General features: G+C 30.9%; 1 protein-coding gene across 1 annotated transcript; it reads left to right on the top strand.

Annotated features, from left to right (window-relative positions):
* Positions 1-461: 461 nt before the first annotated feature.
* Positions 462-25,946, top strand: LOC126906523 (signal-induced proliferation-associated 1-like protein 1). The gene is made up of 22 exons (XM_050687083.1): positions 462-788; positions 18,482-18,893; positions 18,980-19,430; positions 19,496-19,758; positions 19,894-20,045; positions 20,117-20,241; positions 20,501-20,739; positions 20,811-20,914; positions 20,981-21,138; positions 21,254-21,360; positions 21,420-21,554; positions 21,611-21,851; positions 21,939-22,203; positions 22,264-22,379; positions 22,490-22,648; positions 22,711-22,825; positions 23,302-23,622; positions 23,693-23,816; positions 23,936-24,177; positions 24,249-24,403; positions 24,500-24,685; positions 25,077-25,946. The coding sequence occupies exons 2-22, from the start codon at positions 18,491-18,493 to the stop codon at positions 25,267-25,269; spliced, it is 4,254 nt and encodes a 1,417-aa protein (XP_050543040.1). The 5' UTR covers positions 462-788; positions 18,482-18,490; the 3' UTR covers positions 25,270-25,946.
* Positions 25,947-25,970: the final 24 nt, after the last annotated feature.

Genomic DNA, 25,970 nt, shown 5'->3' with positions numbered 1-25,970 from the left:
CAAAAACATTGTCCACCCTAAGCTTATGGGTATTTTAATTTAATAGTCCTGTTACACATCATATTCATTAAAATTACGTAATTAAATTAAGTCATTTGAAGTATAAATTAGTCGGTGTAAGTGAACATATAGTTTGCCGACTAAAATGTAAAACGCTTTATGTTGAAGAAACCATGGCAAGTGGCAACTAGTCGTCATGCTTGGTAAATTGAATACAATTTTAGGAACCCCTAATCGGTTACTGGCAGGATGCAACTATATAGCAATGCGAGGGCGCGTAGTAGCAGTGAAGAGAAGGGGGAGCAGGCACTGTCGCCGTTGCACCGATTCCCCTTAAATTCCTATTCGTCGTCGTCCCTCTAGCCAACGTCGCGGCATCGTTCCGAATCCGGTTGCCGCCGCCGCCACCGTCGTCGCTACGTAGTCTGTTTATTTATTTCGTTTTTTTTTCGTTACCGCCGTGCGCGGTACGGGCAGTACTCCTTGTCAGTCCGTCCGCCGGTGTGCAAGTACGACTGTTCTGTGTTGTATCGTTGTGCGTGCGTACCGCCTTTCTGTGGTAACTATTGTGTTTGGTGTCAGTGTACGTGCGCGCAATTCGAAGCGTTCTATTCTAACCTAAATAAAGTCGTACTTAATTATTATTTTATATATTTTGTGGTTATTTCAGCCTGAGCGACTGAATAAAAAAAAAAAAAAATTGCCATAATTTCACTGGAAACGCCAAACGGTGTACCCCAAATGGAATTATCATCGTTACTATCTTCTGACTTCTTGTGTAATTTGAAGTAAGTACAAAATTGTTTTTAATACAACTTGTTGCTTCATTCTAATCAATATGTTTTTCTCACTATTTATTTAACATAGCGTTATCATGCGACTCTAGAGCTCCTTTATACGATAATGATAATACATTGTTTATGTTTTTATTTTTTATCCTGTTATCATTTTAACGACTTATTTCAAAAATGTTTCTTGGTCGATAACTTATCCCGAATATAGTAGCTAAATATAATAATATCATAGTAAATACCCAAATTAAATTGCCCGAAGCTATCCAATCATTAATAATTCATGTTAGTACCCCCCTCCGGTTATTATTATGAAATCATTTTATGGTCTAGCCTAAGGAAACTATCACCAAAGGACCGAGTCCTCAAAAAATGTTTTAAAAAAATGTATTACTAATGAAACAATTGTGGTATCGACTAAATCGATACTGTTAATTGTTCAATAATTGTTATTCTGTGAAATAATGACCTTAAGATGCTACAAAGTATATTTTTACCGCCCGTATTATATTTTATGTCTATAGTCATTATTGATATCGCTTAAATGGTTTGTAATGAGTACTACATAATGATAGACACGTTGTCGGTTTTGTGAAATAACTTGGAAATTCTATAATGACTTTTGCAGACCTCATGGTTATCAGTTTTNTAGTGAGTACACGACGAATATAATGATAGACACGTTGTCGGTTTTGTGAAATAACTTGGAAATTCTATAATGACTTTTGCAGACCTCATGGTTATCAGTTTTAGTGAAGTATTTTATCTGATGTGAATAATCGTATATCTTTTAATCGAGTGTCTAATTAAATGACCATTGGTATCGTTCCAGTTTGTTTTTTTGCTTAGGACGGCAAGTGTCTGTAGGCTATTCAAATGCAATTAGATTTTTTATTTTAAAGTTAGCGTTCCACCCATTCCTCACAGTGACAATTTTATCTTGATTTATTAAAGAAATTGTATGTTATTAGTTTGGGTTTGTTTTATCTCATTTTAAATGTGCGACTATGGGATGTTTTTTATCTTTTCAGATAAATGGTATACTTTTTCTATTAACACAATATATTGTAACACGTTTGTGTAATAGCTGTCGCTAGCTAATGTCTCCATGAAGTCTGGTCTAAAAGCATCTATTGCTTGTTTAGTACTAACAAAATAAAGGTTACTTTTATTTAACACAAGTGTGTGGGTAATCCTATGTTTATGTGTATCATCACGTCGCCGTAGACCCATAGCCTGGTGCACTGGCAGCTGCGATGCTCTCAATGACTTCAAAAATGCCAAGGGCGGAGTTCGAGCGGATATCTGCGCGTTTTGAATGAATTCCAAAAATCCAAAAAATAAAATAACCGGAAACATAGAGCACGTTTTTACGCTATTCTAGTTTTCATTGTAATTATTATTGAATTTTTGGTGTCGTATCATTTCATCTGCACGTTTTGCTTAGTCTCGGGTAAGAATTTCAAACGTTTCCGTAATGTGTACACTGTCTAATACTTTGCCCGTTAAAATTACATTGAATAATTTTTAATAACTTAAAAGTTTTTTTTTCCGTAAGAATGAATTCTAATTGTCAAGATTACTGAATATTTTGTTAAAAAATCATATTTATTAGACCGAATAATTGGATTTGTATATTGGATCACATTCCCGACACATTGTTTACAATGAAGGAAATTAGCCTTGGAACATCAGTAGTACCCTCGTTAATAACGACGTCGATGTAACAGCGGCGTCTTGTTAAAAAAAATATTAATAAAGACCTATACGCCCCGAAAATCGCCTAGAGCAATCCTAACACGTTTTTCTTTTATAATAAACCCCAGCCCGTGCACTCATTTCGTCACGTCCACCGTTGCCCTGGAATTCATGAAGAGTATCTATACTAGTGAACTTGGGGTTGATGAGATCTCCTCTTTGTCTTGTACGCGCGAACCATTAATAACGTAATGGTTAGGAAACAAACACATGAACGTTTCTTTGTGGTAAATAAATCAATATTTGTAATACGTTCTTTGCCATAATTATGGGGAGGGTGTTAAAACAAAAACACGGACGTGCGAATGAATTAACAACAAATCCTTTGGTTTTTTTTGCATTGTATATTTTTATAGTAACCGTGTGTGTTTTCAGCGATTGCGCGCGTGTGTCGTTACTATTGTTTTTCCCGTGGTTCCTGTTTGGCAACGTTCTACATGTTATTATACACTCGACGTGTAAAATTTATGGAACAATGCACCGTGTAATGATAGGAGAAAATAATTATATTTTTACGAGTACTCGTGTACTTTTGTTTTTCTCTTGTATTATGTAGACATTGCCCTTGGAATACATCACCGCAGTTTTTTTTTTCCCAAACGAGGTCTAACGAAAAAAAATCAGATCTCGTTTAAATTTATCTATATACTCACTTTCTAATATTGTGTATAGAAAACCGTTTATTGTTTTGATTGATGATCATCTTAATAGGTTATTTATTTAGGTTTATAGGTTCCTACGCTTGTCCTGATCTGTAAATACAACCATAGCAATGCCATAATGCGGTAATTTGTAAGCATTGTCCTTACATTATGAACAAAGTTCTTGTTTAGGTTTTCATTGAATAACAATAAGTTAAAATGATTTTTTTTTTTACACATAGACTCATATGTAGAGAAATCGTCGTGGGACCACTTGTTGTTATCATATCATATAGTTTAATGTATGATCGAGTTTTGTTTGTGGGTGTTAAAACGACACCCAAACTTAAATTGTCAATGCACCACAATATGTTATTTAGGCGTGCCGTCGCGAATAATGGATTAAACTCAGACTTGTAAGATAAAATACTATATACTGATGTACTGGACCACCATAACGATGTGCGTTTTTATTTTTACACGTAGAATATTTGTTTTTAAATTGCAGAATTAACGCCCATTCATTTCTGTAGAGTCGTTTAGTTTACCTCGCGACTATTATTATTCGTTTTAAACGTGAGAACAACCGGGCACATTGTACAAAAAGAAGACAATCGAGATCATCTAGGTGTAAAATCTTATATTATAACAGTGAAGATTGAAGTCTCGAGAATGGCCAAGAGGATATCCGGCGTAGTTCAAATGATGCACACTCCTAACGCCTGTCCATTCACTAAGGATCTATAATGAAAACACTAATTTTCTTCTTCTGCATAGGCGTAGTTAGGGACCTTAAAACATAGTAGGCAAAATTAAAGTGTATTATTCGTATTACAAAAATGTTTTCCACTTATACACACGTGTTCATGATTTAGAACTTTAACCTGGTTAAATTTGCAATTGTTCTGTTGTCAAGCAGACTTGATTTTTTGTATTTGACTTTTACTGCTATAAATATCGTCGTGGTCAATCATTCCAGATCTTTTGTTTAAACGTGATTAAATATGCTATTTCCGTTTCATACATTTTTTACTTGCCCAGTGCGGCCATTATAACTATTTGACCGGATCATGAGAACCACTGGCAGTCAGTAGCGGCGGTCATTGTCATTGCCGGTCCAGCCAGCACCAAAACGTATGTGTCAACCAACCATCTCCCGTCACCGCGCCGGGTGTCGTCTCGCATACCAGTACTAATACAGTAGTCAGTTTCTCATCTAAGACAGATATTGTGTCAATATAAAAGTTAAAGTAGTTGTTATTCGTCTTTGTATCGGTTTTCTGAGCACACAGAAGCTTTTAAAACATCACGATTGCACATATTTCTTTTCTAAAACTATAATATCGTATTTTGTTAGTCATATATAATAGTTACGAATTTTTATATATTTCATGCTATTAGATCGTATTGAAATGAAATATCCGAAACATGATTTAAACGTCTCAATATTTGATTTATTTGCAGTATATTCAGACAGATTGACGAATTGTAAAAAGCTTAGTCGACAGAAGTAGACGTTTGTGTCTTATAAATATAAAAAAAAAAAAAATGAATTCTCATTCATTAAAAAAGTAAAATTCAATGAACTACATATCTCGGTAGACAGTGACTCTGTCTATTGACCTTATAGTTAGTCCAATTGACTTTTCTCCAACACGTGTGCTTTTCAATTCCTTTAAATGCTATCGTTATTGTTGCGACTAACCAAATACGGCTTGTTTTTTCGGGTAAACCGAAAACAAAGTGTACTTCTATATTGATTTTGAATTTAGTAATGATTGAGATCGGTTTATTTATATTTATCATGACGCACCGGTAAAAGCATACCATACACTAACGCTTGTTCATTAACTTTTATAGATGCGTGTATAAATGATAATATTATTTATGCACGCATAATATTATTACATCTCACAAAGCGCGATGACTAATTGAAAAATAATGTGTCCTCGGGGTAACATTGCACGAGACCAGTTATGTGTATTTATCCTCGTTGTAATGTGGTGGTATCGACATGTGACAGCTCTAAAAGCCACCGCCCTTAAATATCTCGGATCGTGTCTTAAGTCTTGAGCCATAAACATGCGTATTGTTTTTTTAAGTTTTTTGATTTTTATTATTTCTCAATGTTTGTTTGTATGGCGTTGTTTTGTAATTGAACCGACCGAAACCTAAAGGATGTTCACACATTATTCATATCTATGTGTTGTAGATATTATAAAGCAGACCTTCCTGTTTGCGGGCACCCATTCGCAGCTGGTGTTGGATGACTAAAAAAAAAATATGAAGCCGAAATGTACAAAACGTAAATATCCGTGTACTAACGAGAAACACAGGAATGGTTCTTATTTCTCAATCCTTTCCACGAGGATGTCTGGTTTTTTTTAACAATATTCTAGACGCTTAAAGATATGTTTTTCATTGTCATCACAGGTAGTAGTGGAGTTCAAATCGTTGGATGTGTAAATTTTATGTAATCCCTTAGTTATTTTAAAATGGATTAATCATTAAATCTCATCAAAAATACTATAATAAATTTCTGAACAGTTGTATATTTTATCATTTGTTTAAATTGAAGTTTATGCAGAGCGTTGAGAGCGATACGGAAATAGAAAGCGTTAATGTCTTACATTATTCTTGCAATACGATGCCCTGCATTTCTTTAAAAATACACTCATTATTGTGTGTTACTCACTATGTGTGTTGTAAGCAACGTTTTACCGTATTGTGTAAATTTATTCCACTTTAAACAATTCTAAATTTAGCACTCGCTCTTGCCCGCGTTTGGCATACGGCTATTTAGTCATTTCCCGTGAAATGTTTATTCGACGTTTGCATAAATATACATTTTTTTAAAAGAGATGCTTGAAAGTCAGTTTAGAAGTTCTGATCTATCATCTAATTTTGAATTTTGGTTGTGTATTGTGTTCATTCTAATCTACAGTCGTTTTTATGTACAGACCATCATTTCCGCTCATACTAATTACAGTTGCATGTGACATCCGGTTATTGGCCCGCAGGTCAACCGATATATTCGATATTTACCGCATCATTCCAATACAATAATTTTTATTTTACTAGCTACATTAACTATGATTATTAACACTTTTTCTAATAAATTGATTTTATTTACTGTGGCACAAATGTAAATTTTACACGGCACCTTTTCGAATTATTTGTTTCATAGTCCATCTATTTAAGAGTGTTATTGACATGTGTATTGTATTTGGTTTATTTTTGATATATGATGGTAAGCCTTTTCTTTTTGATGTACGTTGTCATTAACGAAGGAGTATAAATAACAATGACTGTACTGTATTTAGTTGATAATTTATGAGAAACTGTTTATGTCACATTTGTACGGATTGGGATGAAATTCACGAATTTGGATGTGCATTTATTTGTCTTGTTCTACTGTACACCTTTAGTTTAAGCATGTACACTAATAAATATTAAAACTATGACACCATTAATATCGATATTAATTAATTGTTTAATTTTAAATGTTATCTCTGATACTCTAAGATAGAGTAATGCGAGACAATACGTGGGAGTGAATGTTGTTAATTACTCGGACGTATCTGAGGTGTTATGCAAAAGCATGTGATTGACCAATGCCTCTGCCTACGATAATGGACTAAGAAAAAGTAAAGATTTTAATTAATGCAATTAAATTGTTTGCGTTGGACAAACAGGAAGACCGTGTTACGACATGGTCTATGATCTTACATAAGTTAAAGCAACTCGGATGAACAATCGGCAAAATCTAGAACGTTTTTTTAATTAGTCACGACCGTTTTATAAGATGCTAATTTAGACCCATGCACTTCATTATTGACGTACAACTCGGTTCAATTACAGTTACTGTTCCGTTAAGTATTTTATCATCTTATGGACGAATCTTATTAAATTGAGATGAGCCAATTTCAATTTAACTGATACATTTAAATAGTGTACTAAGTTAAATGTCCAGTTGTTAACGATGTTCAGTCCACCTTGTTGACTTCGTTTATTTCTATGGCACACCTCTTTTTCATTAATTACATTCAAAGTTCCGGCGATGTCGACCAAATAATAGTACTGTGTATGTAATGTTTAATTTAAGAACATATTTGTTATATTTTAAGGTCGTGCTGAAATATCTTCTTAAAATACTTTGTTGTCTCTGATTGCAACAAAACAACCTTAATTTATGGTATTCCCCTCGTGTTCAAGCGATTTGCAAAATAGCGCAATTTCCATTGGCACCGTGTTTAAAATTTGCATTTACACTGCTAATCTTAGGAGTGNTCAACAAAACAGCCTTAATTTATGGTCTTCTCTTGTGTTCAAGCGATTTGCAAAATAGCGCAATTTCCATTGGCACCGTGTTTAAAATTTGCATTTACACTGCTAATCTTAGGAGTGAATTCCGCTGCATAATCGTCACTTTGCATTGGGTGGCCTGTGGTCGCCAATGATGATACCGATGACTCATTAGACTCGCCGTTTCCGAAACTCTGTATTGAAGAGTATCCGCATAGTTTACATGTGTGTCCGTTTCAAGTTGTTTGTAGGCTTTCAGGGGGAGTGGTAACAACAATGAGAGCACGTGTCTGAATTTATCAAAACGAAGAATGACCCCAACTTGGGGGGAGACTCGGCTGTCCGGTTTACATTATTATTATTATTATTATTACTGGGCGCGCGAACACACACTCTTGCACGTTTTTAGCGTTGACGATGAGCCTGAAGCAATAAACCAGTTTCGTGGTCGCTGTATTATGTTCAATAACTGTATTCCTCGTTCGTAAGACAATTTTTTTATTGCGTCGAACGCGCGTCAGTGTTTCACGTAGGTGGACTTCTCGGTCAAAACTCAACATTGCGGGTCATGCGTGTGTCATATTTTTTATTACACGTACAATCAGGGTCGCCATTAAAGTAATAATAACGTTCTATTGACTCTTGATCGCTAAACAGTTCTGTGTGGCTATTTTACAACGTGTACCACCACGTCACAGTACCGAAAAGAACACCTGCGATAAGAAATATGTTGCGATTAAATTTTCCAGTCTTAGCATTTCATAAGTCTTAGTGACATTGTTTTGCGGTGCGACTTAAGTTTACATACAATTTTGGTTACTGCAATAAACCACAGCAAAGCGCGCGAACATTTGCGTAAAACTGTTGTAACTATTTAATGACCATAAAGTTCACACGGTATACAATAATATTGTTGTGGTCGAAACCACAAAAATCGTATCGTATGATGTAAAAATAAAAAAGCCGGTCTTATTATTTTCATATCATAAGAGTTTTAGTGGAGAGTAGAATTTCTCAAAAGAATTCTCACGCGATTTTAACGGCAGCAGTAACCTTTAAAACATTGCTAGTGGAGTACTCGGTAAAATACCGTCGAACGCCCTCCGTCCAACGTTTGGTCACGATATGTTGTTTGCCGAACAACCCCGTCAAGTTAAATCATAATGGTGAAAAACCACAGCTGCAGACTACAAAACGTCGCAATGAATAAAAAGGTGCGCAAGATAACAGTGTCTATGTCATGTCGTTTGCTAGATTTGGTATGTGCATAGTGTTATAGGAACATTGCGCGTTCACAATGTGATGTATGCTCAGTAACGGGTTGTCTAATAGAGGAGGTACCAGCTGTTTATCATGATACACTGCTACTACGGATGACGAGGTATTCAATGATAATTTAATGTAGGAAGATGTGCTGATTATTCCGTCGGTGCTCACCTTTAGCCATTTGTTCCGCAACCGCCACGGTAAGATTATTTTACCGTGCGACTTCCTAGTTGAATTACACCATAACTTCCATTCTAGTGGTATATTGGAATCAAAAAATAAAAACTACATTAATCAACCAATTAAACATTGATTGGTAAAACTCATGAAATACTCGGGTGGTAGTAAACATTCCGTTTAACACACAACTTTTATGTTTTGTTCGGTTGCCGAGTTACTCTATTATTATGGACGCGATGAAGCCTGTCTTGCCCGCATAAAAACCTATTTAACGGGGTTTTCATTCATTTGAATAATACGTTCCGCACTCTAAACATTTCCGTTCTCGATCATCATCTTGGTCGACTACAGTGTACTCGCACATACACATAAAGCCACTACCACTGCTGCGCGATGGTTCGCGTGACCTTGGAATAAAAAACAACAGTAATTTGAACGGCCTATGGTCGTGGTAATCGTTGTAGATATAAGTAATAGCACAGTGGATTACAATATTATATTATCGGAAACAATATTTTTTAATAGTTTCTGGAGAGAACTATAGTTAAAATCAATAACTGACATCTTGTTGCAATAGAATGTTAGTTATTGATTTTTATTTTCCTCCGCATTTTCATATAATCACATGTTATCCGATAGCTGAAGTTACTCGTCTCCTTCGGTAGAAATGCTTTTTAAGTTAATATCCAATTAATTAGATTCGACAAATGATATGACTATTCAAAATATTATCGTTATGAAAACGGGTAGATATTTGTCAACTTAACTCAATCAATATGTTATTTACTCTTTAAATGTCATAACCCTCGGATGTATTTAACATTAAAAGTCATTAGTTTTAATTCAGTGAAACTAATCAATTTCCCTTACTAAATCATATGCTCAGGCGCCATTTGTCTTTTCCACTGGAAAGTAAACTTAATTAATTAGTCTGAAGTCTAGATCAACGACTGCTCATCATTAGCAGCCGCCTGTGGTAATGATAATAGTTTGTCATAATTTTAAAGATGCCCATAAATATTTAAAAATAATAATCCGTGTCCTCTTCTGTTCATTTTTATTGTATTATTTAAATGTTTGAATTGAGGTAGGTGCAATACTGTTTCACCGGAGATAATCCCGTTGCACACATTTTCTAGTGGTGTTACCAAAATGAGTGTATGTTGTCATCAAAAACCCATATGATATATTTTCGTTGTCAATTAACTTACCGAATGGATTACTGCGTAATTTTTAAATCTCCTGTCAATGGAATTATCCATTGAACAAATAACTTAATGTCGTTATACTTCAAAACGAATTTTACTTCTCCTACAGTATTGATATACAATAATTTTTTTAGACATCCCAAGTCCATTCTACTATTGGTCGTGGCGGACGTAGGTCGTTCACCTGCGCCCGTCCGAAGTGTGTACTCGGTACACACATACCGTCGCGATAGTTTATGTAGTATTTTACGCTGCGGTCTTCCAGTTCTGGTACCTATTTATTTAAATTGTGTGTACTTAAGAGACTTGGCGTTTATTTTGTCGTCTTTACCGTGAGGTTTTACGCATGAAACCTTGTTTGATATTAATATACAGTATGACGTTTGAGCAAACAACACAATAAAAAGATACAACTGTAAAGCGTACACCGTGCGCGACCGATCGTCGCCAATATCCGTTCTTTGTACAAACATAAGAGTTCACAGCAAAGTGACGATGAGTTGTGCGTTTTTTCCGACAGAATTTTACGCCTCCTTCCGTCGTTTAGCCCAAAAGGACGTTGCCCGTCACGGTAGTTGTCGTCATTTTTTTTTTAACAATGAATTAAAGAAAATTAAGTACACAATTATACCTCGATTGTATCCCTATGACAGACCGTAAGGGCGTCCACTAATGTAATAACGCGTATATTGCAAGGTGAGTTCTATATTATTTAATCTAATTAACTAGTAAATTAGTCATTTTGATGGTATTCTGGTCGCCGTAGAGAAATATTGAGCCATCACAACTTAAATAACGTAATATAAGTAGAAGAAAATATTTTTGTATGAGAAAAACTTCTACTTCTTTGTTTTAAAGACTTTATTATAGCCTTGAAAATTATTCATGGTGTACGACTTAATTATGTCCTACGCAATCCTTTCAAATACCTCGCAAAAAAATGGTAACTTTGTTTTTTTTTTTTTCTGATAATGATTATTACACTCCTTATACGTTTTACATATGGACTTGTGTTATTACAATATGTTTGCTAATATAACACCGTTCAACATAATATGTATTCATTACGCCGTGCACTTTTCGTTTACATAGTTTGTGGTGGTCGTTAAGTGCTTATTCTAATTCAACCTCCGTGGACTTACAAACAAAGCTTTTGGTTGGTAATTAGTCGACCGTATATTTGTATATTGACTCGTTTCTTCAGAGCTCAGCAAAAGGGAACTATTCCATTACCGTTGAGCAAATTATGTGTTAAAATAATACACGCTATTTTTTTTTTAATTAAACGCGTCTGAAGATTAGTTTGATGTAATTATAGTGCGAGAAAGAAATCATTCTGTAAAATGTTTGGTATTCATAAAAAGAAAAAATAGTTTTTAAGTAATATTTTATGATTGCGGACTACAATTTTAATACAAGTAACATTAAATTAAGATTAGTCGCTCTTTTGTCCATTCACAAGAACGTGCTGCTCTCGTCTCAAAAATGTTTTAACAGATTATCCAATATGATTTGCATTTATGACTAAGAAGACTGACGTCCACGTTGTTAATTGACGCAACTTTAATTAATGAAGCGTGACATATTTAAAATGACAGTAAGGTAAATTTAAAAGCAAGCCCGATTAGACTCCCTGGTAAACGATCATAACAATATTATTTATGCATACTTTAGCCAGAGCAATGAGGGCTCGCCAAGGACATGACCAGTCAGACTTCAGTGCCTTGCAAAATACTATTTGTCATCACGATGCAGTGTAATAGAATTCCATATAAAATATCATAACATGTATACTGCGCCCATTTTTCCAATATCGTGTATAGCATTACATAGGCAGACTTTGGCTATGTTTTCTTCTATTAATGTTTGTTTTTAATAACATAATATGCCGAAACATTTAATTATTATATTGTTACTATATTATTACGTTGTCTAAATCATTTGGTACTTTATTTATAATTGCAATTAACGCGAGATTAGGTAAAGATTAATTTAGTTTTTGTTTGGATCGCACTATGTTAACGAGTATGTTTTTAGTTATTGAGTGTCATTAATTAGGACAATTTTTTATGCCAAATCTATTAGCTAATAAGTATCATTGTAACATTTGAAGCATCTTAGAACTTTAAACTATTTACGTTTTTTTTTTTTATATAATTACATTACTGACGCGCGTAGGAGGGATTAACAACCCAGTTAATAGTATTGAGTAAAGCCATTGTCATTTATTAGACTTCTATTACTTTCTAACATTTCTTGGCAACGTTCGACTAAGATGTATTTTAATATTTATAGATTTTAAGTTATTTTATTTTATTTGTGTATTTGATTGTAAAATACTTGGTTGTGCATCCGTTCCTTCACGAAACATCGTGCCAGTCGTAGTCGCAAGATAAGTAGGTCATATAAAATGTCCGGTCGATTGAGCTTGGCTTCTTTCTGTATATAACGTAATCTATATTTAATGTAAATTAATTTTCCTGTTCAATATATAAACAATAATGAAGGTCTCGTCTTCTTTTCACTTTACCAAACTAGACATTAAGTCATGGTATCTTTTGATCAGCCAACTAAAAGTCGATAATGTGCGTTATTGTTCTATTGCGTTCCCAAGAAGAATAATAATACTTCCCTGTATGTATTGCCTACTCTTCTGGTACGTGTTGTTATTGTCTACAATGGCCGATACAGCAGAACGTAGTGAAATATATGAAAGATTGTCGTTGCATTTAAAGGCTGTATTATTTCAGTAAACGTACATCATACACTACAACAGCATGCCATTAATAAAAAACATTGAAAGAGAATTTATGGGGTATAGAAAAATTCTGGTGTCATTGGTGAAGAAAGGAGAACATATTTTGCCCTTTTTTGTAAAGTGGGCATACTACCCGAAATAATCATTGCGCCTTAGCTCGTATATGGTGTATCATTTTATTTTTGGATTTGATTCAAAACGCAGTACTTTTTATTAACGGCTAAAATATTTGAGACATTCAAAAAATTGGCAACACGTGAATCTGTTCAAACCTGCGGGGCAGGTGTATATATCTCATTTGCAACGAATACCTTCGAAAAATCACAACAACGCCTATGAAATACTATAAATCTCTCCTTATGGCCTGCCAGTATGGTTTTGGTTAAGATGGTTTTTTTTATAATAAACGACTTCACTGATTTAATCTTAGCAGATATTACCGACGGATTATTTCATTAAACACGATTTCATTGATTTTTATTGTAATTTACGATTGTTTTCTGCACGAATACTTAACTGAATAATTCTGTTACACAACATTTATTTAAACCTGTATACATTTTATAACTGTTTACAAGATTGTGAGAATATGGTATGAATTTTTATTAAAATAGTCATATTTTAATTTTTATGCAAAACTAAAAAAGTATTAATTTTACATTGCTTTGTTTTTATGGTTTAATTTTTTTAATTCGAGCTTAAGTCAGACCATGATTTTATTTTAATTTTGTTCATAGACGTTATATAGTCTGAAAATGTTTATATATTACTACAAAATTGTAGCTTTACTACATATTTTTAATTGTAAAAGGAATCTGCAATCTTTTCTTAATTTAAATAATATCCTTCTGATTAAGAGCATAATACAGATACGTGTTTTTTTTTACTGACATAGGTTAAAAACAGCTTATAGTTCTAGTGTTAGTTTTTCTAATAACGTAATATTAGTGTGTTTGCTTTCATCGATAAGGGAAAGAATGTTCAAAAGTTCCCGGAAAACCTCCCTTTTTTGTACGCCCTGGTTGAAGTATTCTTATTGATTAGTAGTGTGAAGTCGATTTCCTACTTCGGCCATTTTAAGACTGTAAATTTATTTTACAAACAATTTATATTTTAATACTAAATTTGTTTAAATGAAATTTAAAATTTCATCTCGAAGTTCAGAAAGTATTTTTACTAACCTTTTTTTATTACATGTTAATGAAAACTTATAATGTAATATATAATTACTTATATTCAATTCTCTGTTTATCAAGTACTTGAGATATGTTTTCTTCTCTTGAAGTACGTCATATTTTATTTACATATTAGCGAATTAGTAATTCAAAATAAAAAATAATCAAGGTTTAGTTAAAAAATCAAAACAAATATATAAGTAAAAAAATAATATGATTATTATATTACATGTAACTTTAAAGCTTAGTCGCGTTAAAATTAAATTATTTATTATTATGTTCACTTTTCTAGTATTATTACATTTTTTAGAACGGAATAATTTTAGTCCTTGTTTTAAAAACAAAATTAGAATAAATAAAAAAAAAGATAGTAATTAGAAAAACATAATTTTTTAAATAGTAAAAAATAACTAGTCATCGGTGATTCCAAGACCATTCATGACCTCTGACGTATTAAAATTCTTGGTCTCTCATCGATGCTGCATCATAATTTTCGGACAACAATTATGAGTTTACCGTTTAAAAATAATATAATCGTCAACGGCTGGGTTTGCACAGAAAAGTAGAGTTTTACATTTTTGTAGTACAATTATGTAATGAATAAATTTTTATTTAACAATCAAGTATCCGGAGAGTGCACCGTAGTATTTAAGTTTGTCTTTACTATTATCTCATTATAAACAAGTGAAATAAGCGTTCCCAACTCATTATTAAGTCTCATTTGTTTATAGTTGTCTCTGTGTTTTGTGATGATAATGTAGAAATGTTATAACATTTTAAGTCGTCACTTATCGTGCTTGAGTTAACCTTCTTAAAAAAGCCAGTATATATTTATAACTTAAAATAAAAAAACGTTAAGAATAAATTGTTAATTCGGGTCATAGTTGATACTACTCGTGGAATCAGTATCACGATGTCTGTGACACGTTTCTTCGTATTATTGTTTTTTCTTCTCCCTCTTTCTATCTTATGTATTCTGAACACAAATAATGTGACTTACTTTAGAGAAAATACATACACTATTTTTTCTATGGATTTAAGTTTTGCATCAACCTAGAAGGCGATTTTTAAGATATTATCGCGCTACGTTATTACTCTAAAACCATAACTCGTTAACGTATGCAAACATTGCGACTGTGCTTCTAACTATTGATAATAGGCATGAAATTACTGTATTGTGTTTCCGTCGACGGATATGGCCGTGATCACGCCCACAGTAAGAATATTTACTTAAACAAACAAGACCAATAGCTAATTAGTATAGTGGAGTAATTAGCAAAGTTATTGTCATATCGATTATTTTGAAAAACGCTTTTGTTGAACGACACATTTTACTTGGACTCTACGTCTTAGTAAATTGTACTCTGGTATCCTTAAAATTACATATTTATGTTACAACATTACATAAATAATTTTGTTTACGACTTTATTTCTTCAATGCATTGAAGTAACCAACAAATGTTTTGAGCGTCTAAATTTCCACATAAAATTGAATTCTGTTTTTATCTAAAAACAGAATCGTTTCTGACAAGATACATATTACTTATTTCTACCGAATTGTTTTTATTTTAATTTTTCAATGTATGACTTCCGCTTAGAGTGTATGATTTTCATGTTTATTTTAATATAGTTCGTGTATTTCATTCAATTAATTTAAATTAATACAACATAACTCAAAGATTCAGTTACGATTATTGTTAGACTTCAATTATATAGAGTTACATCATTACATTGCTTTTTAAAAAAATGGGCGTCGAAATTACATATAATTCTATTATATTTCTACTATCTCAATACGAATATGTGTAGGATGTGAGCAAGGTGGACTCGATTATTGAATATTTGTTTGACTTTCTACTTAATGTAGATTTCAGTTTCATGACCAGTAGTATTTATGTTTATTTATAAATTAAACTAGCTCGATTCTATTTCTAAACAAGCATAGCAATGAGTAGCGTAACTTTTTTTACCATTTCTTCATTACGCTGTTGAAAATTTAGAATTGTTCAATTTTATGTCTTAGTTTTAGTTATATAAGTGTATTAATTAAAAATTTATGTCGAGGTTTTTATATTTTTCATATATTATTATAATAATATATTAATAATTATTAATATATTTTTAAATCCAATATTTAATTATTTTAATATAGTTAATCATTGTATAGTACATAGGAAACATTTTTGTTCGTCTATTTTTCTCAATAAAAAATAGTACCGTACACGTTCTATAATAGCGCATTACTTTCAATTAGCAGTTCCAGTTGCGTTATATCACAGCAAATAGACGTAAATAATTTTTTTTATTTTTCCTTATACAAATGTGCCGTTATTTTTAATTGTATATTTTCCTCGTAACTTATTATTATTATTAATTATTATAAGTATTGTGCCATCAATGAACGTTACTCTGTGAATCTCCGCAACGTGTAACACATTTATTTTTGATGCATGATATTTTTCTTCGCATACTTTTCGAAAAGAATTTCCATTGTGACTTTAAAATCTCGCGGTTATTCCACTCAATTAAATCGTAATCAAAACACATATTCGAGTAGAATATATTGCGACAACGAAAGATATTTGAGGATAGACGGCAGATGGTCTATGGAATAGGACAAAAAAGAGTACACCACCACAGTCGCTTATATATTTATCCCAGCGGTGGTAGCAGTAGCATTAGTTGACGACATTCCAACTTTTATTGCCCCGCAGGATGTCTGTTATTGAGACCCGCGAGTGACCCTTAAAAATGGCATTATTTTCTTCTTTAACATTCCAATGGAGTGTTCGGTTGCATGCAGCACCCGACAAACTATAAAATTGTTAGGGGATAAAATTTACTTTTTTTGAGATAACGTCAATATCAAATGTAAATTTTGACTTTTGGAATGCATTATAGTCTTAGAATGCAGTAAAATATTTATTCTGGTATTAATGAGTGAAAATTTATTACCTTTCAATGAATTGATCTCAAACATTATTTAAATTAAATGTACGTAATGATTAAATAAATCGTTTTTTATAAAAGGGTTTTAGTCACCCTTTTTTTAAAAATCACTTTTCTTAATAAAAATGTTTTGAGATATAAACGCATCGTTTACTTTTGAAAATAGTCGTATGATGATTTAAATGTTTAGTTTATTTATAAATAACGCTATGTATTATTTTGTTTTGGACTAAACGTTTTCATAAATCACAATTCAAAGATAAGTTTGAAAAAGTAACAATCGTTTGACAAATTTGAAATCTCAAGTTACAATTACATACCCACATAGTGTTTTAATAATTCGATTATGCCAATCGGAGAGTTAAAATCATGAGTTGTATTGACACTGAGGACCATATTAAGTTCATTTTTTTTAAACATTACCCTGTAATAAAAAAGTTAGCAGATTTTAAAGTTCAATTAAGAAAATGAAATTAACTATTCTATCTCTTTGCTCTTCGTTTGTATTTTTTTTTTTAAAAAAACTCATAGTGTTATGAGATCATAACACTATGACGTACAATTCTTTAAAATAATTCCTTATTAATAAACTTCCCTATTATTAATAATGGAGAATACTAATTATTAAAAAAATCATATACAACAATTACATTTCTCACAGATACAAAAACTATATAGTTTATTAGATAAGCTAAAAATATTCATCTTAATTTTAGTATTGTAATAGAAATAAGCAATATTGTGTCACACTATAACACAGGTTTCGACTTGCGGTTCCTGATGAAGGTCGTTTCGCGCGCCTATCATGATTGTACGTGCCTCCAATAGTATATGAAAAATAATAAAATCGGTATAATTTTTGTTTGCAACCTTCTTACGTTAACCTATACTCATAAAATATCTTGACTTAATTGTACTTTTATATATATTTAAAGTGGTTTTTTATTGTTATTTTTTTAGTGGTTTAATACTTCATTCAGATATCAAAATTATGTTTCCGCTATAATCTTGAAGATTGATGAATTTCGTAAATAATCTTAGTAATAAAAAATTGTTTAGATTTATACATTTTTGTTACGCTATTTGCTAAGTTTATCATATTTAAAAAAATCTTCTGTTTAATGATTTTATTAATAATATAAAATATAATGAATTTGTTGGCAAGTTCACTTGAAAATATTTAATTAACATATAAATGGTAAATCTTGAGTAGAAAATTAACGTTTATCGTTTAAGAATAGTTGAGTATAAAAATGTGGAGCAAAAGATAACTTANTATTAACGTTTATTGTTTAAGAATAGTTAAGTATAAAAATGTGGAGCAAAAGATAACTTAAACAAAGATATATTTTACACTGTTTATCATTTAACGAAAAACTATTACTGATAAGATTTTGTTTGTGATTTAAAATTTTTTCTGTAAATTAATTTTTTTATTTTATATTTTTAGTGGATTGAGATGATAGGGTTAGAAGGCACTAGAAATGGCTCTAGTGCGGCACGACAACATGCAGTACCAATGGATTACTACAACAGCAATTTACTGCGAGCGCGAACTGGTGCCGGACTGTCGTCATCATCACGACAAAGGTCTGCCCAAGACCCGCTCTATCGCAGTAATTCTAGTCTCGAACTTACCCACGCAGACTATCCCCATTTTGGAGGAAGTACACAATATATTGAATCTCAATCTAATGAACGTTCTATCATAAGTCCAATGCTGAAACGAGAGTATGGTAGCCATGGATCTATCGATGTGATTGCTGCTTCTGACCGTAATTCAAATGGTTGTTTAACAAATGGTGAACATTTTTTTGCAATGCTCCAAGATTATCGTCCTACTGTTTTAGATATGATTGACGGTAAGAATTTTTACCAAATTTAGACCAATATAAAAAGTTTTTAAGAAAATTACCTATTTGTTAATAAATTAATATTACATTTTTAGGTAACGACCGTGAAATCAGATATAGAGAGATGCCAGTTGATACTCCGCCTGATGACCACATTGTTCCACCTTCTCATTTAGATAAATCTTCAACCCAAGGAAATTCAAGTCCAAAACTTAAATTAAAATTCCATAAATTTTGGGGAGCAAATAACAAGTTTTCTAGAACAACTGATGACACAACTTTAGCATCTTCCAATTCCAACATAGGTACAAATTGTAATGAGTTTGGATCTGATGATAGGCAGAAACGAAGGGGATTTGCTCATTATGATGTTCAATCACTAACAGCTACTGTAGGATTAGCACGCAAACTACAAACTATGTTATCTAGAAGACGCAATACTGCTACTGGTGCATCAGCTGCTTCAATGTTAGCTGCTCGATCTTCAACGCCAGATAGTGTTGAAGATGATCTTGGTGATGGGAAACACAATAGTTTAATTGATAGGTATAAATTATTTATAAATGTGTGATTTAAAAAATATATTTTATTTTATGATTGTTTAATTTTAGCTGCCCTTTTTTCCGAAATGAGCTTGGAGGTGAGGGTGAACGGGAAGTTAGTCTTACTCAAAGAACCCAAGCTGGACAAGTTTCAACTTTAAATAATGGAAAATTATATCACAAGCCACGTATGGCCTATGGGGTATCAGTTCTTGAATATCCTCCTGGAGAAACCCATTGGACTGAAGGAATTTGTCCTGAAAATTATTCAAGACTTATAGAGACAACAGATGATGGTGATCTATATTATAGAAAATATTTTTATGGCCAAGGTATTTAATTATTTATACTGTATATTAATTTGAATTAAAACTATTTATTATATTACTTAACTTATTGATTTTTATTTTTGCAATACATAAATAAATTTATATTCTAATTTAGATTTTCTAAAATAATTTTTTTAGAACATCATAATTGGTTTGGGATGGATGATACTTTAGGACCAGTGGCAATTAGCTTAAAAAGAGAGAAAGTTGAAATGGATACGACGGTAAATGGTTGTAGTTCAAGTCCTTCAGTTCTATTTAGGTATAGAATCATTATACGAACTAGTGAGGTAAATATCTTTTTATTCACATTTAATAAAGATTAAACATTTTAAACTTTTAATACTTAATTTTCATTTAGTTACAAACATTACGGGGCTCTATTCTTGAAGATGCCATTCCAAGTATCAAACCATCTAATAGTTCTAAACATATAAATACTAAAGAAGTTCTTGAATACGTTGTACCAGAAATCCCTCTTCCTTGGTAAAATCACTTAAACTATTATAGAAGTTATACCATATATCTCCATAAAGTTCTTTTTTCTAAGGATACAAAAGTATTATTTTAGTTTTCATTTATAATAAGTCATGAGTAATAGTAATATACTGGGGTATAATTTTGTTGAATCGGGTCTATAATTCAGATGATTATGTTTGTTAAAAAAGATCATTTTTGGTTATCTGTGGTATTATTTTGAATTTATTATTTATGATACCTTTAATTAAAAGCATTCATATTTTAGTTTAAGGTTGGGTGGAACAACTAATAGAGTAGAAGAACTCTTGTTAGGGCTTGATGAACAAGGAATTTCTCATACTTATAAAGTAGGAGTGATGTATTGTCGTGCTGGACAATACACAGAAGAACATATGTACAATAATGAAGAAGCTGGCTTGGCATTTTACCAGTTTATGGATAGTATTGCTCAACGAGTGCGTCTAAAAGGTTTTAACAAATACAGAGCAGGATTAGACAATAAGAGTAGGGTTATTAAGTTAATTTAAGATATTTGTTATAAATAATTCATTAATATTTATTGTAATATTTTTCAGCTGATTCTACTGGACTCTATTCTTTTTATAGTCAATATCAAAATCGAGAAATAATGTTCCATGTGTCCACAATGTTACCTTTCACACCAAATAATAGACAACAAGTAAAATTTTTAAAAAAATCTTTTAAAAATAATTAAGTTTTGAAAATTATCTAAATATTGTTACAGCTTCTTAGAAAGAGGCATATTGGAAATGATATTGTTACAATTGTATTTCAAGAACCTGGTGCTCAACCATTTTCTCCTAAAAATATACGTTCTCAATTTCAACATGTATTTATTGTAGTTAGAGTAATTAATCCATGTACAGAAAACACACAATACAGGTAATATTTATTTTTAAATATACTGAAACTTTAATTAAAAAATAATTTTTAATTTAATACCTAGTAATTATACTGATGAAAATGAAATAAAAAATTTTGTTTTTATTCTAACTAGTATTGCTGTGACACGGTCAAAAGAAGTTGAAATGTTTGGTCCTCCTATTCCTTCAGAAGCTGTATTTAAAAAATCAAAGGCATTTAGTAGCTTCTTATTAGCTAAAAGTAATTTAGTATATTTGTTTATTATATGCATATTTCTTAAATAAATGATTATTTTTTAGTTATAAATGCTGAAAATGCAGCACATAGATCAGAAAAATTTGCTACTATGGCTACTCGTACTAGACAAGAATATCTTAAAGATTTAACATTAAATCATTCTTCAAACACTACCATAGAACCTATTCAAAAGTTTTGTAAGTTGTATAAGCAATTTATTGTTTATAAATTTTAATTTATTATTCAATTTTAGCAATGCTATCATTCAGTAGTAAGAAGAAAGAAAGATGGCGACCAAGGTTTCAACCTGATGCATCACAAAGAGGAGCGATTTGTTGGCAAGTAGTATTAGAAGAAGGGAATGGAGGTATTGGTGCCCACTGTCTTTTAGCTATATCGTCAGATTCTATGGTTTTGATTGAAGAACATAGTCATGACATATTGTTAGTTGTACCTTGCCAATCTATTTTAGGCTGGACTACACAAACTAATAGGTTAATATCTTAATTATTTATTACAAAAATATAAATTAATAAATAAAATTTTTGAAAACTATTTATTTTAATTTTAATTTAACATAGCCTCCGAATTTATTATCATGAGGGTGAATGTGTTACACTGCACATGCATGAAGGTTATAGTGATGGTGATCGTGATGAGTTAATGGAAGTTGTAGTACGATTGCGTGCAGTTACTAAAGGTTCTGTTGCTCAAGAATTATCATTACATCGTAACTCTTTAGGTCAACTTGGTTTTCATGTTCAACCAGATGGCTTAGTTACTCAAGTAGAGAAATCAGGGTTGGCTTGGGAAGCGGGTTTAAGACAAAATTCTAGACTTATAGAGGTAAATAATATTATTTATAACATTTTAGTATAAATAATTGTGTAAACTATTTTTATATAGATATGCAAAATAGCTGTTGCAACATTAACTCATGATCAAATGGTTGATCTTTTAAAAACAAGTGTTCTAGTAACTGTAACCGTTATTCCACCTCTTTCAGATGGTTCCCCTCGAAAGTATGTTTTTTAACAATTAAAAAAATCCTATTTTAAATTAATTAATTATTAAAATTTCCTTTTTGTTAATATTTAACTTTTTATTCTAATACTTGTTAATTTTTTATTAGGGGTTGTCATATTCAAAATTGTTCTTATAGTGTCGATAATAGTAGCTCACCAAAAGGATATGAAATTGAATATGAAAATGTTACAGGTATAACAGCAGTTAAAAGTCCTAGAAAACAAATTGCTCTTCAACAACCTGTTACTGGAAACCACCGCAAAATGTATTTATTTTATTTTTTTAGCTGCATTTATACTTTATTTTATAAAAATATTATCATTATAGGTATGAACGTAGCTTATCTCCACCAAGATCTAGTAATAGTTCTGGCTATGGTACCATGGGCAGCAACAAATCTTATACAACACCACTAGATAATCGTTTTCCACAAAACCCAGAGGTAATTTTTTTACTCATGTAAACAAATGTAGTTTGTTTAAGTCATTTTTTAAATAGAGTAACTTCACCAGTAAATGAGCAGTTTTTCATCTTTTTAAGTTCTTTATTAATTTATATTTTTATGTTATACTAATCAAACTATTAAATATTTATTTTCTGTATAGTAATAATGAAAAAGTATTTAAAATTAACTAACCCAAAAATTTTAATTCATAATTATATATTAAAAATTTGAATTTTTATTAGCTATTTTTGAATTAGCTATTTTTGAATTAGCTACTGTTAGATATTATATAAAAAATTGCAATATTGTGATAGGACTAAATTTAGATATTTTCTCTGTTATAAAAACTACTAACATCGATTTATTACAATCAAATTGGATAATTTTATAGTTAAAAACTGAGTGATGTTTGTTGACTGGTAGTGTTCATTCACTGGTTTTATCACCTTAATTCTATAATCTGATTTTTTTAGGGTACACTAACTAGTTCTTCAAGTGGTCACTCTTCTGATGATCGATGGTATGATTTACCTGAAGTATTATTAGAAGATCCTCCACCTGTTCCTACTCGATTAACACCAACACCTAATAAGACTCATACTAAAGTACATGCAAGCAATTCGTTACCCTTATCTACATTAAACAATTCCTTTTCTGTGTACTCTGAACCACGTAATAATAAAAATATCATTCAGCAATATGATTTAATTAGTAAAAGTTCTGAACATAATGATCTCCAAAGACAATTTGAAGAACGATCTGAACCTAGAAGATCTATGAAACGTTTGGCAAAAGTAATAAAGTCTAAAAAAAATGTTTGATCATAAATATTTATTGATAATTTAAATATTTTGAATTTTTCAGGCAACTAATGGAATAGACTTAGAAAGTACTAACGGTTTAATTGATAGTAATAATTTTAAAAGGAATTTAAGTAATGGAAACATACCAGAGATATTAAATGAAAAACTTTTAGCAGCTAGTGAAGGTAAATATAACTTAATTCCAATAAATTCAGCTATATTTTCGTTTATATTTAGTTTAACTATTATCGATAGTGAAAATTAGTTTTTAGAATTAATTTGATTAACTTATTAACAATTCTAGATGATGTTTCTACTATTGGAAGTAGTAGCACTGGATCTCCTCATAGTCATCGTAAAATTTTAAAAAATAACTGCAGTCGAAATCAAAGTCCTCGTGTAGATCGAGGTGAACCAAGATTAAGGCCTGGTGTATCTGGACGTAATTCAAATACTAGTAGTCGCCTTAGTGGAAATATGAGTACTTTGCAAGAAGATTTAATGAAGTTAATTGACCTTGATTATAATTTAGAGGCATCATTTATGGTATTTATTATTAATAGGTTCAAATAAAAAAAAAACATTTCATACTAATCCAATATATTTACATATTTTAGGATAATAACTCTCCTAGTAATAACCAATCTAGAGAAAACGAAACTAATGTTGAACAAAGTCAAGTAATTTTAACTAAAGCTCGGCCAGCTACTGTTATATCCAGTGCTCCAAGCCCAGCTTTAAGTGAAATGAAACCAATAAATCAAATAGAAAGGTAAATTTTTATTTCTGATATTGATAAAATAATTATCATGATTATTTAATATGACAAATTAAAGATCAACAAAAAAATAATTGTAAATTTAACTAGTGTTCCTGATTTACCACTTCCGGATACTCCAATTGACCGAATGAACTGGAAAATTTTAGTTGATACTGCTACAGAAGCATTACGAAAGGTATCAGCAGGAGGTCAAATAAAACCTTCTGATGAAGAAAGAGGTCAGTATTGGAAGAATACAAATGGAATGATAACAAATATCCCAAGCACTAACAAGTAAAATATTAATTTGAATGATTAAAGCTTTCATAGATTGTTGTATTATTTGGAATATAAATTACTACTTGGGTTCTACATTTTATACATTTATAAAGTATATTATAAATACATCAATGATAAATTGATATTAGTGTTTGTTTTTCTTAACGCTAAACAATGTATGTTAATTAAGAATTTAATTAAAGAGCATGGAAGGTTAACTCTCCTAAAACAAAAAATGTTCCTGTGGTACTTTATATGCCTATCATACATTTTCAGAATACAGGATGTCTTGGAAGTAGTCCAAAATTTTTTATAAATATATAAAGATATGAACCCTAATTATTACCTAAGAATATATTACAAATGATAAAAATTTATTTATTTTTCAATAAATATTGTATTATAGAACAAACATGAGTCCAGAAGATCTAGAAATTATGTTACGTAGTGAAATGGAAATGCGTATGGAACTTCAAAATGAGGTTAAACATTTACGTGAAGAAAATCGGAGGCTACAAGATGAGTCAAATAGTGCTGCTCAACAATTAAAACATTTCACTCATTGGTTCTTCCAAAATATCGATAAACATCCTGATTAAATATGTTTAGCTTAAATTATAATTACAAATATATATTTTTATAAATATTTTTATGTGCAAATATGTGATCAAAACTGTTAATGAAATTCACAATTATTATGCATTGTTAATTTTTTGTAAAATTGTATTATTAGTTAAATTTATTGTTTTAAATTATGTTATAATTATTAGTATTTATTTTTACTAACACATTACATTTCCAAGACTGTCTTTTATGTTTATTTTAGATTAACAGTAAATAATTATAATTATATGTGTAAATTTATATGTCGATATGTGTGAAGTTATTTTTACCAAATTATCGTCTCAAGTAATCAAAACGATACAATTTTTAAAGTTTTCCATTAATTTTGTTATTCATTGGTTAAATTTTATACTCCTACTTGTGCAAAAAAACAGTATTATTAATAATCTATCATATAATCTCTGTAAATATTGAGTATAACATCAAATAAAAAATTCAAATAATATCCCTATTACTCTAACTACTTGTAGCTATAAGTGTTTTTTTTGTAATTTTTGTAACTTAAATTATTAAAAAATATATAAATGTAAAACAGACTACTTTTATTGTGTAAAATTTATGTGGAATAAAAACTTAGTTTTATTTGTTGTTTGAAGCACTAATTGATTTGTATATTATATTTAATAATTGTTTTTTATTTGTCTATATTGTGCCTTTCAAAACACCATTCGATATG

The sequence above is a fragment of the Daktulosphaira vitifoliae genome, unplaced genomic scaffold (genome assembly GCF_025091365.1).
Source record: "Daktulosphaira vitifoliae isolate Bord-2020 unplaced genomic scaffold, ASM2509136v1 Scaffold_1, whole genome shotgun sequence".
Taxonomy (NCBI): Eukaryota; Metazoa; Arthropoda; class Insecta; order Hemiptera; family Phylloxeridae; genus Daktulosphaira; species Daktulosphaira vitifoliae.
Note: the sequence above shows the minus strand (reverse complement) of the source record. Positions and strands in the feature narration are given on the sequence as shown.

What these genes read in the sequence shown, in the direction of transcription:
- LOC126906523 (XM_050687083.1), top strand. Translation starts at nt 18,491, where the DNA reads ATGATAGGGTTAGAAGGCACTAGAAATGGCTCTAGTGCGGCACGACAA. An exon ending in ACAGAAAACACACAATACAG is followed by an intron (nt 21,139 to 21,253) that starts GTAATATTTATT and finishes TATTCTAACTAG; the next exon opens with TATTGCTGTGACACGGTCAA. An exon ending in GTTTTCCACAAAACCCAGAG is followed by an intron (nt 22,826 to 23,301) that starts GTAATTTTTTTA and finishes TGATTTTTTTAG; the next exon opens with GGTACACTAACTAGTTCTTC.